Source organism: Sphaeramia orbicularis, chromosome 1 (assembly GCF_902148855.1).
Source record: "Sphaeramia orbicularis chromosome 1, fSphaOr1.1, whole genome shotgun sequence".
Classification (NCBI taxonomy): Eukaryota; Metazoa; Chordata; class Actinopteri; order Kurtiformes; family Apogonidae; genus Sphaeramia; species Sphaeramia orbicularis.
Window position 1 is genome coordinate 25,404,549 of NC_043957.1, and position 17,868 is coordinate 25,422,416.

The following is a 17,868-nucleotide window of genomic DNA, read 5'->3' on the forward strand; positions in this document are numbered from 1 at the left end:
TTTAACAATAAAATGTGAATAACCTGAACAAATATGAACAACCTGAAATGTCTTAAGAAAATTAAGTGCAATTTTAACTACATTCTGCCTGTTACTAAATGTTTTGTGTCTTTGTAGATCTGATCTGCAATGCACATGTAGCCTATAAATGATGAGTCAAGGCATAATATTGATAAAATTGTACTTACATTTCTTAACAAATTTCATTTTTGCAGGTTATACGCGTCCTTTTTGTTTGGATAGTTTGTAAATGTAAATATTGGCATAATTGAATGTTATTTTTTGCACTAAAACAATTTGGAGTTGTCATTATTTATCGGCTAACATGCTATTATTTTACTGGTCCGGCCCACTTCAGATTAAATTGGGCTGAATGTGGCCCCTGGAAGAAAATGAGTTTGACACCCCTGGTCTACAACATTCATTCACCGGTAAAACCCATGAAGTTTGATAAATGATGGTGGATGCTTTTGTGTTCAGCTAATAATATATTTTGTTAGTCAGTTTGGATTAGGTTTCTACAGTGCTTTTCAAGGCACCCAAAGCGCTTTACATTATCGATCCATTATTCATCTGCTCTCACATTCACACTGTGGTGGTGCTAAATGTTTACAGAAGCATGACTGTCAATTTGCACTGGCAAGCTCATGCTCACAATATCAGATCATGAACATCATTTTTGCATTTGCATTAAAACCCAAGATGCTGTTTTCCTGTTGACAAAGCTGGTGAATTCAAACCAACCAATCACAGCCAGGAGCAGGGGATAGTCTCACCCACTTTCCGCAACCTGCCAATGGTTGTTGGAGTGGGCGTGGCATCGATGGTAACAGCGGAGGATTCAAACTGAACATGGCAGCTGGTAAAGATGTCGATGAAAATACACGAAATAATAGGTAAGAAGAATACATTTAACATGCTTTTAGTTCCGAACGGTATTTTCAGTAGAGGGAAGTAGACTTCGCTTACAGTAAAATCTGAAGTTGTGAAGTTTTGAAACAGTCCTTATAGGTACCGTTTGTGTGACTGTTAGTGAAGCCTTTTATCAGTTTAGGACAGCTAGCTAACAGCTAACTGACGCTAGCTTCATAAAAGTTGACAAAATAGCTTTTACTTTCAAGTAGCTTTCATAACAACAAATTGAATTAACTGTAGAAGTATTACAATTATGTCACTTTAGCTGGGAGTTTCACTAGTGGCTAGCATGCATGAGTGCTAACCTCACATAACTCATCACTAAATAGTTAGCTTAGCTAGTTATTCTAAACCATCTTGGTGAATTACCTGTATGCTAATCCATCACCTCTATGTTTCAGTGCCTGCATTCCTCACATGTTGTTTCAGCAGTTCTGGACAAAACTGTTTTATTACACTAATCGTTGTCAAGATTTGTTTAGATGTAAGGTTTGATACGGATGTCTTACAACGCTGTCAGTGTTAGCTAGACGAAAAATTAATCAGAATCAGACAGACATCTTGAGATCTGCATGTGTTAAAACCAAACAAATAACAGCTAAAGTAATATATAACCATATAAATAGTCTAAATTTATTATATATTATGTTGCTCTTATATATGTTGTCCACAATTATCAAAATTCATGTGTCACGTTGCACTGCTATTGTATATAAGTAGATACCTCTGTTTTTATGTACAGTTTTTCTTTTTTTTACATTTTGTACTTATCTCTCCAATAGTGATGACAACTACTGGCAACGAATTCATTGAATGTGTTGATTCACTTGGCAAATAAACTTAATTCTTATTCTGATGTTATGAATATAGCCACGCAGTAGCAGAATAAATAGCTAGATATAATAGTATATATGAACAAGACATGGTTTTAACAGTTAATTTGAATAAATATTTCACATAGGAACAGAAAAGATTGCACGTTAACATAAGCCTCCACTATAGCTCTTAGAGCCTTGAATAGTGCGTTTTGCACAAGTGTACAAATAGTCACAAAACTAAGAGTTAGGGGAAAAAAATATTTCTATTGCAGGGTAAGCTATTTAAAGCAAGAACTATGGATTCAAAATAGAGTTGCATAATTAATCAAATCACATTGTCGGCCAGTGCAATTACAAAAGACTGCATTTTAAAGGTCAGAGTGTGTATTATGATAGTCTGGATTCAATGGCACTGAGCAGAGAGAGAAATTATTATTATTATTTTGTTATACTAGTTTCATTGTGAAAGAAGACACATTTCAAAATGATCATTATTCTGTGCATTTTCCCTGATGACCAAACAAATCAACTAAAATCATAACATTGTTCAAGATAAATGTAATGTGACTTTTTCCATTAAATTGTGCATCACAGAGTTGAATTAATGATATGAATGAGTGTTTGTATGGTTGAGCACAAATTCAACTATACAAATGTAAGAAACAACCTTTATCACTGGCAGGAGTTGATGTCTGTAGTTGGTTTGATTTCAGTCGGTAATGTGTTTGAGTTGACATTCTTTTATGGAGGAGGCTGACTGTCCAAATTAGATCAGAGATATGGGATTTTACGTTTGAGCTGCAACAAGCAACCCCTCAAGAGAGTGAGTTTTTCAAAAGAGAACAGTCAAGTTTTTCTGATTAATACTGCTTGTATTTGGATAGTTTCTCATTTCTTTCCTCCTCTCTGTAAACGGAAAAGCTTTGGGTTGTGAAACAAAACATTTACAGATGCTCTTTTTGAGCGAGTTTTTATAGACCAAAGAACTGATCTGTAAATTGATAAACTAATTCACACATTGATCAGCAATGAAAATAACTATTAATTGCAGGCCCTTCTGCATTTTATTAGTGTTGTATCTTATGCATATTCATTGGTGTTGGGAGAAACCCCCAGCAGAACATCCTCACACAAAAGACCAGGCCACAGATTCATCCTCTGTCACATAATGGACCAGGGTTAGCCTCTGTGTTGTTGTAATGCTGTAGGGATGTGTGATATGACAATATTAGAACGTGAAGGATTAGAACGTATCGAAGATCCGACAAAGTAGAGAGACCATGGAATCATCTATAATATGATGTAGTCAGAGCCATAGAGTATTCAACAGCTCTGGATATAGTTATATGCTTACGCACAGACGCATCACGTCGGTTCGCATCCAAGTCATGTGGATTTCATGTTGTGGAGCAGGAGTCACGGCTGACAGCGAAACGGACTGGTTGCTTCCTGTCGTATAGAATTGGTTTGGCTTTTCCCCAAACGACAAATCACAAACAACAGTAATTCACAAAATTTGACACGGTTCACATGTCAGATGGTGACACTATGAGCCTATTCAATCATCTGACAACAAAACTGCTAGAGGACCAGCCACACTGCAGCCAGAGGCAACAGGTAGTATTAAAGGAAAGCAAGCAAGTTTAACGCAAGCATTTATTAAAGACACTCTTTATGAGAAGAGCAGCAAATGGTGGAAAGAAGTAACAGAAGCAATGACTTTTTACCTGGCAAAAGATATGCAAATTAGCCTCAAAGATCAATGTAAAGAATCGTGATAAAATCGAGATCATGATTTTGTTTTTTAAAAATCGTGATTTTTTTTTTTTTTTTGCCATATTGCCCACCCCTATTGCAATGGATGCTAATGTCTATCAGTATTTTATAACAAAGAAGCTTCTATGTTGTCCCCCCAGAGGTACAGTGAGCAGTATGGTAACCAATCCTGACGAGTCCTTGGGGGGGTCTCACTCTGGCCGGCCTCCTGTCATTTTCAACCCAGACTTTTTTGTGGAAAAACTCCGCCACGAGAACCCGGAAGTTTTCCTGGAGCTGGTGCTCAGTAACATCACCCGTCTTATTGATCTTCCGGGGACAGAGTTTTCTCAACTTCTCGGGGAGGAGAGCCCTAAAACCCCAACGGGGGGAAATGGAGGCTTTTTCCGTTCTTTCAACTTCCTCAAACGCAAAGGTCAGAGATTGAAAAATAGTACATATTTCAGCATTGTTTGAGATGAAAAATGTCATTGTTTAAATGTTACAGAGCAGAAATGCAACTTCTAAGAACATTTTTTTAATTGGAATAATCTCTCATTGTCTTTTTTCATATTTCTTGTCTCCGTCACAGATAAAGGCGTTGTATTCGGGACTCCACTGACAGAGAGCTGCATCGCACAAATCTATCAGCTCATTGAATACCTCAGCAAGAGTGAGTACACCCAACAAAATCACTCCTGTTTTTTAGTTTGTATAACTCTCTGTTTTTTGGCTGATTTTCTTTTGAGAAGCTTGTAAATGCTCGATGCTGTTTCCATAAAATAACAAATCTTTAGTACAGATATTGTTTTCAAACAATATAATATACTTGTGTCTAAAATCAATCCATTTGCACCGATAAATGTGGATTTTACTGTGTAGTGTGAATTGAGTGGAGAGCGTTAGTCAGAATAGCTAAAATGATGCCAAACTACATTTTAAAGTACTCAAAGTAAAAGTTCTGTAAAATAAGTAAACATTATCAACAAAATGTAAAAGCAGTCAAAGTCCAGTAAAATGATCAATGTTTTACTATTATATATGATGTTTTAGATGATTACTGTTGCACTGTTTCATTTTACTCCTGTAAATGTTAGAGATGACCTCACTTTATATACCATTTGTAGTTGAATCGACAGTGTCATGACAGTGTATCTTCTAGAGAATAAGAGTGTATTCAGAAGTATGAGAGTTTTAAACAAAATCTTAAATGAGCCAAGACCTAATCCTGCAGTTTATCACAAATAATCAGAGATTTATGGTTATAACTTTAAAAACTATGATCTGAAAAGTTACTATTAACCACAGCTGCCAGACAAACATAGTGAAGTAGTTGTGCAAAGCAGCAAAAAATGGCAACACTCAAGTAAAGTACAAGACAAGTACCTTAAGTGTGTACTTCATTGTGTTCCTGGACAACAACATCTACTTAATTAAAGAAGCTGATTTAAACTCAGGTGTTTTGGTATTCACCTACTGGTTCCAACCTCCTCTTGCTCCTCAGATCTGCATGTGGAGGGTCTTTTTCGGGTCCCAGGGAACAGCATTCGGCAGCAGGGCCTGAGGGAGCTACTCAACAGTGGTGCAGACGTCGACCTGGAGTCTGGAGACTTCCACCCCAATGACGTAGCCACACTACTCAAGACTTTCCTGGGAGAGCTGCCTGAGCCTCTGCTCACACACCGACACTTCCATGCACACCTGAAGATCGCAGGTGGGAACACATTCTATTAAATCTACAGACTTATCTGGTGGTGAATTTCATGTTTAATCAGTTACATTTTACTACTGTACTTTTATTGCTGTTTTCATTTTGGAACATCAAAGACCTGCAATGGTTACTCAGTCAATCATTTAGCAACAGAATGTCAAATAAATGAACTATTTAAATGATAGATAATCAGTTCGAGAGAGTTTTTTTTAAGAAAAAGTCAAAATTCTCAATTTCAGCTTCTCAAATCTGATTTGTTTTCAGGTTTGTTTGCTCCTTTGAGACTGAAAACCAGGGGTGCCAAACATACAGCTCAAAGGCCAAACCTGTGGGCTGTATAACATTATGTTGTAGTGATCTGGTTCCTTTTTTTTTTGGGCTGAATCTTTGAGAAACCACTTTCGCTTGGTCACCATTCCCACAGTGCACTTTGCGACAAAATTTACAAAAAGGCCTGAGTGACGTTTTGGTTTGTTATGTAAACAAGTGGACCGTGTTTATGATGGAGTCATCTTCAGAGTTGTTCACCATGAGGGAAGTGATTCAGGTGTGTAAGCACAGAAAGACTAATGGATTAGTGATAATTAGGCTATCACTGGGGTTTTGCACATTTGAAAAAAGTTTGTGATGAAAGTCATATGCTGCTTTAAAGAAAAATTTGTAGATGTAAACATTTTCATAATGTAATGTGACTTTTTTCACTCTAAAACAAAGCAAAACATTTGGAGTTAACAGTATGTGTAGGTTATGTTATTATTTTAGTAGCAGGACCCGTTTGAGATCATGTTGGGTTGTATGTGGAAACTGAACTGAAATGAGTTTGACACCCCTGTTGTAAACCTTTGGTTGGTTTTCACCATTTTCTGACATTTTACAAACCCAACAAATGACAATGTGATATAACGGAAAACAATCTGTAGATGCAGCCACAGACCATAGATGTACTCATGGTTTTACTCCCTCTACTCTGACTCTTTCTCAGACATAACTCTGTTTGATGAACATGGCAACAAGACTGCGACCCCCAACAAGGAGCGTCAGATCGAGGCTCTGCAGCTCCTCTTCCTGTTGTTGCCTCAGGCCAACCGCTCGCTGCTCAAACTGCTCCTTGACCTGCTCTACCACACCGCCAAGCAACAGGACAAGAACAAGATGTCCACCTTCAACCTTGCCCTCATGTTCGCCCCACATGTGCTCTGGCCCAGACATGTGAGATTTATTACCAGATTTTGATACTTTTAAGAACCAGTTTTTAAGTTTTAGTGTTTACCATTGTTATTCAGAATGAGATTGTAGTGTCATAGGAGAAAAAGTTGTAAAAGTAGAACAAGAAGAAAAATGCCACACTCACATGAGTTTGTTTTTCAGTCCATTATGGTCATTACTTTTAACCCATTCCACTGGAATTTTACATTTCTTTTACAATAATAGCTGGACCACTAGAGCTTAGCACCAATCGATTGAATATTTTCAGATCTATCACAGAGTTTGTTAGTTACTGAGACAGTTCATCAAAAGGAACACGTCACTAAGTTAATGCAGCCATATCACAAAATCCGATAGAAATGCATTGAAACTCATGGTCATGGTGCAACATTTCTAACAATTTCTCCCTAAAATAACTGTGAAAATCTTTTTTTGTTTGTTTTTATGGTTAATTTCTTATTTTCTTTTCAAACGTGGTCATAGGAAGCTGCATTTCCAGCAGTGTTTTTGCGACAATATATTGCAGAATCTCAGAAACTTCAAGACAAATATCAAATGTATGTTATATGAATTCAAGTAGCTCAGTTACCATGTCAAATGAATCTAAACTTGTTTTTTATGTGAGTTCTATGTATTGGTAAAATCAGAGATTGGTTTAAAATTATGTCATGATAGTTTCTACCTCTAACAGAAAACATTCTATGGGTTTTTGTCTGAACATACTGTATAAATACAGTTGATTGCCATTAATGGGTTAACTAGTATTTAAGCCACGATAGTATGCCTAATGAAATTCTTTTCTGACCTTTGTGTTGAAGATGACTGCGAGTGACCTGAAAGACAATCTGAAGAAACTGAACAACAGCATGGCCTTCCTCATCAAACACTCGCAGAAACTTTTCAGGGTGATTATTTTTCAACACACTTAAAATTTAGTCGGCTGTCAAATACACAATGCAATGTGGAAATACTCTTTAAGGCTTACAAGTGAGTGACAAATGAAAGGACAAACCTTCCAGAATGATGATTCCCCGGTGTTATACATTATGAGGGATGACTGCATCGTTTGAGTATGTAATTAATGTTAAATGTATCGTATTCAGTTGTTAAGCTGTGACAACCTTTCAGGTCCAGTCTTATTCATTCCACTGTATTCAACCAGCACTCTATGAAATGCATTAACTTGTCATTCTTCCACTTTCATGTAGTGACAAAGAGCAGAGAAAGTGGATGAAGTAAAGTCACCAGTCTTAACTGGAGGAGGAAAGTAGCTAACAATAGTGTGTTAGCTAACTAAGATTAGCTCCCACTGCATCTATCAGACTGGATATTTACTGGTTCCTCTGGCATAGGATGAGGCTTTTAATGAAGGTTTCACATCTTCATGCTTAATGTTTGGTTCATCAGCTCTTTTTCTGTGCTGTCAAGTTCAGGGCAAGATTAAGAAATTAATGATTTATGCTAATACACAGCTAAGCATGAAATTAATTGATCCAGTGCTGTAAATAAACCATGAGCTTGAGCAGTAAACTACTGCAGGTAAAAACTATGAACCCTCACCGGTGTGTCATTATAGCAAGAAGTTAAAATAAACACACTTACAGGCTCCACTGTTGGCAACAGTTTCGACCTGCAAATGAGTTTTATCCACCATGATGTCAGTTCGAATGGCCTTAATAAGCATGACATTTCAAACCAACTGAACACATGATGGGGGATCGTTTTCCACCATGAAAACTGATAGAATACTGGAATTTGCATGTAGTGGCCTACCATACTTTACACTTGTTAGTTGGTTTTGACTTAATTCATCACCTGTCTGTTAATGAAACAGGACCAGAAACCTAGTATGACCCCAGTTTGACTAAATGACATGTGTCCTCTGTAAAACAGGCTCCAGTCTACCTGAGGGATTATGCCAGACAGCATTTCACTGGAACAAAGGTTCTGCAGACCAAGGTAAGATGCAAATGACATAAACAAATGTACCGGAAACTTCCTGTTTGTGATTGTGAATGTGATGTGACATTTTCATACTTAATTTTCGTCAAGGAAAAAGTATATAAAATTGGTTTTTGCTGGAGTCTGTATGAATAAGCCGGTTCCCTTAGGTCTGGAGAAAATTATTTGTTGTTTTTTGCATCTCTGTAGCACCTCAGTTATTGATACTACAGTGTCTTTTGACACAATTTGTCTTTAAGCTCATTAGATTATATTGCACTTGGAAACACTGACACTTTAGATAATTTAATTAGGTATTCTGCCTTGGCATTAGTCTGTTCTCCCTCTTAAGATAATAATATGTAATTTAATTCAGTGAAACCCATCCCATCTCACTTAACTACAACAGCTTTTAGTGGAGTAGAATAGACTAGGAAGCCTTAAGTAGTGAACTGATTTGCCAAATCATGCCACAAAATGGTTAACTAACACTGTTAAAAGGACAGTTACAAGTATTTGGCAAAGTTAAGTCAGAGTGTAATGGATAGTAAGGAGAAAATCCAGGTTGTCAGTCTCCCAACCATGTTCATTGTATTCGCATACTGAGTTTCCAGTTTTCAGTCCTGTTTACAAACTCATAGATGCTGTTTTATGGAGAAGGTCACGCTACAATGCGTGCCATTCAAACAACTTCACAGTCAAATCCGGTCACGGTTGTGGAAGAATTATTCAAACACAAACAAATGTAGTATCATTAGGCTATAGTGGAAAACCTTTTTTTATGTTCATATCTATCTGCTACTCTGCAGTTTTCTTATCTCTAATTTTCCCTCTTCCTTTGTCGTACTTTTTTGGTCTGAAAATTCTTCATTTTATTCACTTTTTCTCAAGGGACGTCCACACTAAGCTCTATAATTGAAGTGTAACTATACAGTTTTTACTGTTTTAAAGTAAAATGCATGGTGTAGTCCCTGCCATATCTATAATGATAACTCCAGGAAAATTATATAGACACTATCAGAGTGATTTGATGAATGATAAAAACAACCACACTCAAAATACCTTGTGTTAATATGAATAAGAATATGAATAAGACAACTACTACTATAGTCTACAGCTGCGATGGTGAACAGTTAATGTACTAAGATCCTGTGGTGGATTATGTTGAAATAACGTTAGTGGACCTACTGAGATTATCGAAGGTTTTTGTGTAATGAATGGATATATCTTGTGAACATTTTGACATTATAACATTTTCTGTTCATATGTTTACTGTAATACATGTATTTTGGTACAACAAAATGTATTAAGCAATTAAATAACCCTTTGCCTTTTCTATGGTGTGAACATTGTAGATAAAAGGTACAAAAACATGAACTCACAGTCTGATCACTACATGCGATCAGGATTCATTTTGGGTTCAGATGCTGCCGTAGCTGTTGTTCAGAGAAATATGTTCTTTATCAGCCTTATTCCTGCAAGTGTCATTATAGTCCTAGTGTTTGGTGTGGATGGCCCTTTCCTCTTAACCCATTTTTAGCTCACCGGCAGATAGGCCATGAGCTATTGTGAAGGTGCTGTGTCTGTCGTCTTCATTAGCAATTCCTCCAAACATCTTCTTTGACAGAATTACTGGTCGGATTCATTTCAAATTATTTATGTAGCTTCCTTGGGAAAATGTCTAAGTTTGTTTGCAGTTTTGAGAAATTTAGATTTTTTTCATTTTTGACGAATTTTTGAAATGTTTATTAAAAATGTGCCTTTACTTATAATGGTCCATATTTTGATGGATTATAACATGGAAATGGTTACAGATATCAATATAGTTCCGATTGAGCACTGATAGGAAGTCATGTATGGACTTTGATTTAATTAGTTGAGTTCTCCTCCAGTGAAAGTACCACCCACTTCTATTGAAAGATTGATCTCCTGCATCAAGACCACAGGACTCTAACATAGCGGCAGAACCTGACAACCTCACAAATTCAAGCTGTCATTGATTCTTGATAGAACATGCTGGTGAGATACAGGGCCATTAGTCCAATTTTTTTCTAATGTTCTGTCTTCTGTCAGGATGATCTGGAACTTCTGGTGATGAATGGCTCTCCTACTCAGCGAAAACTGGTGCCCCTGAAGAGGACGGCTGCTGTAGGTCCCAGCTCCCAGGAGCATTGCCAGTCACCAGCTCAACAATACACAGAGGAGGCCCTGAAGGAGCTCTTCAGACATGTCCATCACAACATGCCGGACTCTGCCAAGAAGAAGAAGCTTGTCCGACAGGTACCTTCAGGGTGTTTTTATATCATCTTAAGGGTACGTTTACACGGCAACACTCCGCAAAGATTTCTCCTTTGCGTTATAAAATCATTCCCCGTTAAGACGAAGCCGCTATGATAACGATCTGCGTTAACATGAGTCCGCGAGGACGGCTGAATACGCTGTAGTGGCCATGCCAGACCAGTAGCTGACGATGTAGAGCTGTAGTGAAACAGTGGCGGTAAAACACGCGCCTGCGCACAAACGATTTCCGGTTTAGACAGCCTTTAAATGAGGAGAAGAAGAAGAAGCCGAGGCGGACAACGCTGTTTACAAACAACAATGGCGAGTGGTCGTACAAAGACGCAGGACTTCTTTGTCTGGACAGACGAGCTGAGCACAGTTAGCAGCACGTATGTTGTTCTGAAACCGGCCATTGTTGTTGTGGTTGTCCCTTCTTTTTCTGCAGCTTTATTGTGTCATAGAGGCTGGCGAACCAGCTTGGAGGCGCATTACCGCCACCAACTGGCCTGGAGTGGGTTAACTGGCGGTTCTTGGCTGCGCGCGCATGCGGTGACGTCATATTTTACCCCGGAACGCTCCGATTCGCGTTAACACGGAGCTGAAATGCGGAGCGTATCGATAACATTCCACCCTGGACCCTGGTATCAAAAGTTTCCGGATTCAGGCACTCTAGGCACCGTTTCCATGTTAACAGAAGGCTAATCCGCGATGAAATCTTCCCGGAGTCGACTGAATCCTACGCCGTGTAAACGGCCCCTAAAACTCAGCTGGTAGTTCTGAGACTATAATCTTTTAAACTGACAATATTATTAAATTCAAGCACTGTCTTCTGTCTTCTGTGTATAGTTAGTCAAACAGGGAACCTCAGGAACGCCAACTAGTGAGCACAAGCAAATCCCACCTGGTCCCACCAAGAAACACCCACGTTCACGCTCCTTTGGAGGCCTCATCAAGGTACACATCTCTGCAGCAATTTACAGACGCTATTAACCAGTGAATTACAAAATAATACCTGAAAGCTGCTGAAACTTTGAGCGTGTGTGTGTGTGTGGATATATGCATGGGAAGTTGCGACCATGTAAGTATAATTCCATGAAGTATAGTGAAGTATATGAAGTATAATTCTAATGGAGAGTGGAAAATTAACTCCAGAATAAGGGGCTGGAGTTAGATGTCCTGTAGGTCTTTGTGTTTGTTAGAAGTGTTAAATGCTAATGCGATGTTAATGAAAAGGGCTGTCAGTGTAGTCCTTTAATTTGGCAATCCTGCACATATAGTATTTAGATTCTGAGTTTTGTTTTACCACTTCATTCTGTTTTTTTCTTTACTTTATTATATCCTGTTAGCGCAAAGCTCGCGGTGAACAACTGACAGCAGAGAGACGAGTCAGATACTTGTCACCTGAAGCTGTTACCAGGGAGGGAAGAAAGGTCGGCAAAGAGAACGTCATCCTGCAGGCGGTAAGCTTTTTATCACACAAAGCCTTATTATATTTAGAAGAATTTCTAGTTTTGCTGCACCTTTTTCTGGTATTCATCTCAGTTTGGTGTAGGAATTGAGTCTGTTAGTGGCTTTGTCATTAGGTTTGATGTATTTGTTTTATTTTTTCATCTGGAACAGAAGAAGCAGATGATGAAAAGTTTCAGATTATTTGCTAACTGTTCTCATACTTCTTGTGTTCACAGGTGAACAGTCCATTGAATGGTCCATTGTTGGGGAAGGCAGGACTGGTTGTAAAAAATCCAGAGTTTGCTTTCAACAAGGACAAAGCTCTAAAGGTTTCCAAGGTTTGAGGCAGTTTCCTTTTGCTCTCAATCAGGGTAAATTCCAAAAGATCAGTTAAAGTAGGCACAACACACAAACAATTTGTGTTGTGTCTGTGACATTCATTCATTTTTTTCCCATTTCAACTCAGACCATAAATACTTTTATTATGACTGTAAACACAGACTGAACCTGATTAGACCTGATTATTTGTCATGTCCAGATCATGTTTAGAATCCACCTTAACAGGGACAAATCTGCCTAAACACTACACAGTTCTGTGTTACTCTGCTCATGCCCGTATATAAAGTAGAAAAGCATTCGGAGAGCACAGACCTCCGCCAAGGAAGATCATCCCCCCAATCACCACCAAAATTTTATTATTTGTTCCTTGTGCCAGTACCAACATTTCCTGAAAATTTCATCAAAATCTGTCCATAACTTTTTGAGTTATCTTGCTAACAGACAAACAGACAAACCCCAATGAAAACATAACCCCTGCTGTTCCTTGGCGGAGGTAAAAATACTCAGCCTGGCTGGAAAAAAAAAAGTCCCGTTAATACTTTAATATTCCATCGGGTCACCTTTAACAGTCATTATGGCATCATTTCAGTAAGATAATGCAATGTCACGACATTTATTTCTGTCATTTTTTTGGACACATAATGTCACTGTAACTAGACCTGACCAACTGAACCAACCCCAGGTCATAACACTGCCCCCGCAGGCTTGTACTGTAGGTACTAGGCATGATGGGGAATCCCTTCATCCACCTCTGGAACAGGGTCAATGTGGATTCATCAGACCACATGACCTTTAACACAAAAACACAGTCCAATCTTTATGCTCTCTATCAAACTGATAACTGTTCAAGAAATGAGAAGCTACTGCATCAGTTAAGGTTTCAGAACTGCAGCTGAAACATATTTATCACTGACGTAATTTTCTAATGGAAGGATCTGAACTATCTAAGTCCAGGTGGATGTTTATAGGCTCTATATACATGTGTCCTAACAACTAGCACCTGTATTTGAACAAATTTTAAAGCTTCATCAGCTAAGAGTTACCACTACATTGACCCTATTTACATGACCATAAAATCCAGTAAATGTTAGAAATCTAATAACTGCAATAATCAAATCTGACACATTTACAAGCACTTAAGAAATACGATAACCAATAAACCCTGGTTTAGACGTTTTAGTCCATTATAAGATTTAGTTCCGAGACTGTACGTATTTTAGTGACGGTAGAATCAAACTTCCTGTTATTGTCATCCGCTCTATAATTTAATTGTTTTTCCACATGTGCAGATGTTAAAGAACTAAATAAATCCGATTAACGGGTATACATGCATGAAGACATCGGAGTATTGGGGAGAAATCCAGGTGTGTTAATCTGATTTGTCATAATCAGATTACTGTTGATAATCTGATAAAACATATCAGATTATACTGTTTACATGATCAATAATAATCTGATAATGATCAGAGTATTAGTGTGCATATAAATGGGGTCATTGATTCATTACAAGTCAGGTCAAATGTCAAAGTACTTAAATTGTCACATTCTTTGACTAGTTTTTCCCTTTGTTATGTATGAATGTCAGAGCTACCAGTATTTAATTCTAATTATTTATTAGTAGTACTTGTTCTTGTCTCCGCAGGATTCTCCTTCCATCTCCAGAATGTGTTTCTCTCCAGCTCAGGACGTCTCAGTATAGAACCAAACACGACTCTGTGCCTCAGACAGTATTAATATTATTATTCCTCATGTTTATTATTGTGGTTGTTCATGTAGTAAGTGTGTTTAACTGTGACTAAAATGCAGCAGCATTAGCTTTAGCCAGACTAGCCAACCCAAAGCCAGGAACCCTGCTTAAACAATTATTTCACATAAAATCCTGAACTGTAGCTATGGTTTTAAATAAAATCCTTATTTATAGCAACAAAATTACAAGATGCAAGTTTTAATGCCATAATCGGTACCTAAATTTACTGAGATGAGGTCAGGTGCAAACATTTTAAATATTTTTTTCATGTTAATTTGGTGATACATTTTTGGCTGACTTTCTCATTCGTTCTATTACGGTATACACTTGTCATTTCTTATTGTCAGCTCATCTGTCATCTACAAAGCACTTTTATTGCACTAAACAGGGTACCATAGAAATAAAGTTTGATGAAGCTACAATCTAGCTCAACGTGATTAATTATGATGTTGGAAAATCAACTGAAATAGTCTCACACTAGTATTAATGCTCATCGTTTTGCAAGTTTAATTAAAACTTTTAAAGTCAAACTCACCCAGATTTACTCACATATGCGATTTAAGCAGGATCTCTACTTTGGTTTGGCTTCTACTTGTGTCATTTATCACTTTAAGGTTATTTTATTTGGTACTGTTTGTCAAACTATAACCACTAGCCAGCTGAGCCTACAGTCTTCTGTAGTGTGTAGAATATGTATACATGTTGTACAGTCTGTATTTTAAGGTTTTTACACTTCTTTGTAACACAGATGTGTGGTTTTTGTTGCGGTACGCTGTTACACTAAGTTACTGGATGATAATTGGGTGATAATTTCTCTATACCATGCTGCTGGTCCAGGATCAGTCGGTAGGTTGCCTTATTTATATATTTTATTGTGATTCCAGTGATTGGGATCTTTTGGGAGTCTGTCAAATGTGAAAATGTTACACGGCCAGTGTCTCGTGGCACTTTTTCCCCTTGAGCAGGGTGTGGGTTGGGTCATTTCTTTTTGGTTTTCTCTGATGCGTTTGGAACTTTTCTATGTTGGTAAATGAAAGTTGGAAGAGGGTTTTTGGTAAGTGTTTCTCTTGTTGGAAGTGAGCAGTAATGTGTTACTATCGGGTGGTGTCCTCTCTTCATAGTGTGTATTACAATGTTAAGGTGCTATAAGTTTAGACCATGGGTGTCAAACTCATTTTAGTTCAGGGGAACACATGCAGATCAGACTGATAAAATAACAGCATAATAACCAATAAATAAATAACTACAAATTTTTCTCTGTTTTAGTGTAAAAAAAGTAAGTGCAATTTTAACAATACTTACCTCAGCTTTTCATTTACACATGTGCATTACAACCAACAGATTACAGTAGATTCACAAATACATTAAACATTTAGTAGGAGGCAGAATATTGTTAAAATAGCCTTTTTTTTCTTAAAAGAAATTATTAGGTTGTTGATGGTTTGGATTATTTAATTTTTTGTGTGTAAGAGTAGATGGTAAATGTAAATATTTTCATCTTGTAATTTCATTTTTCCACACTAAAACAAAAAAGAAACATTTGTAGATGCCATTATTTATAGGTTATTGAGCTATTGTTTTACTTGTCTGAACCACTTGAAAATGAAAAGTGATGGATTGAAAATGAGTTTGACATCTTTGATCGTTAATATCTTGACTTTAATTTTTGCATTTCACACACTCATCCCGCGGGCCAGATTGGACTCTTTGACGGGTCAGTTTTGGCCCACAGGCCATGCGTTTGACACCCCAGGTTTAGATTGTTTGTTTTTTGGTGTAACTTTCTCTAGTATGGCTGTTACACATTTAAGGGACTGTTAGGATTTTTTAAGTCAGATTTTATGACTGTTTTATCCATAATCACCTGCAGTAAATGTGAGAAGCAGACAGAAATGCCAGCAGAAAAGCTAAGTAATGTACTGATGTGATAGAAGCAACAGCAAAAATGTATTTTGTTCACCTAAAAACAGCAAAAAAAAAAATGAAGTGCACATCATATTGTATTTAGATTATTTTCTCTGTCATCTTGCAGTTCTGTTATATCATTCTCTTCAAAGTGACCACATTCTTCTGACAAATTGATCATACAAAAGTTGCTGGTTTCGTGTTGCCTTAACAGACTCTATGCACAGCCTCACTACTTCCTGAGCTTCAGGTGGGTCCTTTATTTCCTGTCTTTCATTATTATGAAAGACAGGACTTTATTTCCTGTCTTTCATTATTATTCATTACTGATTAATCCAGGTGTGCTTGATTAATCAGCAGTCACAACAAGAAGTAGCAGACACACCTGGATTAATAAGTGTGTCCAATAATGAAAGACAGGAAATAAGGACCCACCTGAAGTTCAGGAAGTAGTGAGGCTGTGCATAGAGCCCACTGGTGCATTTATTTATATTACTGTGTCACTTTAGTGTATGGATTCAAACTTACATGTTTAAACAGTGGTAGATATACCTCAAGGCGATAGTAGGTCAGTAAAAATCTCATTATGTGTTACTTCAAAGCAGAAGCCTGAAGAGTGATACAACTGTTCCCCTTTGGAAAGAACTGATAACGATGTCAGAGTGGTAAAATTATTGTAAATACACTGTCTACTTAAAGCTGCAGGAGGAGGAATCTCAGGGAAAAAAAATGAAGATACACACCTTCCTTCTGCAGCTCTCTCCTCTTGGTCCAAATTCTGAGACGTAATAAAAATACAGATGAACCTGATGCCGGTCCATGTTGATCCAAGCGTCCCTATTTAGACACAGAATAGAGCAGAAGTGTCTTGTTCAGGCTGTGTCCGACAATCTGAGGAGTGATTGATAAGTACAGCTTTCAATCGTGTTCACCCTCCTTACATGTCAGAACAAACGTCTGTGATTAGACAAAAACCTGGACCGCAGAGTAGATTTTCTACAGCCTGAAAAGACAGGGAAGGAGTAGGCACACACACAATAGAGCACTTGAATTACAATATGCTGAAAACTAATTATGGGCTTTTATGGCTCAGGCACTGGAGCTTTATTATTTTTTTTGTAGGTGGCTTAAATAGGTTTTACTGCCTCCTTCATCCACAGCAGTACTGTGCTTTTTCACTGGCATTCCATTCTCTGCTTCTCCCCAGCTGAAGTGTGTAGACTATTATCATCTTTGTGTAATAAGCACCAAATATATGTCCACTTCAAAAAATCTGAATTAACCCTTTAAGAGGCCAATGAAACGGTTTCATTCAGTTTAACTGTTTGACAGCTCTATTAACCTTCCAGTATCCAGCATAGACACCCTTCCTAATCACCAAAAGCGCATAATCTGCACAGCGCCGTAGTAATGTCAGCATTTTTTTGTAGTTTGTTTTTAACTGTTACATTTTTTTGCATTTCTTCAACTTGAGCCATAAACAAGAATACCAAATGCTCAATAACTGTCATTTTTTTTTAACCCTTTAAATGCCAGGTTTGTAATGTAAACAAACTTTTTTTGTGCAGCCTGGTATATGTCAATGATTAACAGCAACATTGGTTAATATGCGTTATTAGTTTTTGTGCTCAGTTAGATGTTCTAAAGCAGGGGTCTCAAACATGTGGCCTGGGGGCCAAATGCGGCCCACCAAAGGTTCCAGTCCGGCCTGTGTGATGAATTTGCAAAGTGCAAAAATTCCACAGTCAAGGCTGTCGAATTTATTTTAGTTCAGGTTCCACATACAGACTAATATGATCTCA

At 37.6% G+C, this 17,868-nt stretch overlaps 1 protein-coding gene across 1 annotated transcript; it reads left to right on the forward strand.

Moving 5' to 3' along the window:
• The first annotated feature begins 822 nt into the window (after nucleotides 1-822).
• arhgap19 (Rho GTPase activating protein 19) lies at nucleotides 823-15,366 on the forward strand. Its single transcript, XM_030132760.1, has 12 exons — nucleotides 823-896; nucleotides 3,650-3,924; nucleotides 4,081-4,161; nucleotides 4,993-5,202; nucleotides 6,182-6,408; nucleotides 7,224-7,310; nucleotides 8,299-8,364; nucleotides 10,420-10,626; nucleotides 11,473-11,580; nucleotides 11,973-12,086; nucleotides 12,312-12,413; nucleotides 14,057-15,366. The coding sequence occupies exons 1-12, from the start codon at nucleotides 853-855 to the stop codon at nucleotides 14,111-14,113; spliced, it is 1,578 nt and encodes a 525-aa protein (XP_029988620.1). The 5' UTR covers nucleotides 823-852; the 3' UTR covers nucleotides 14,114-15,366.
• Nucleotides 15,367-17,868: the final 2,502 nt, after the last annotated feature.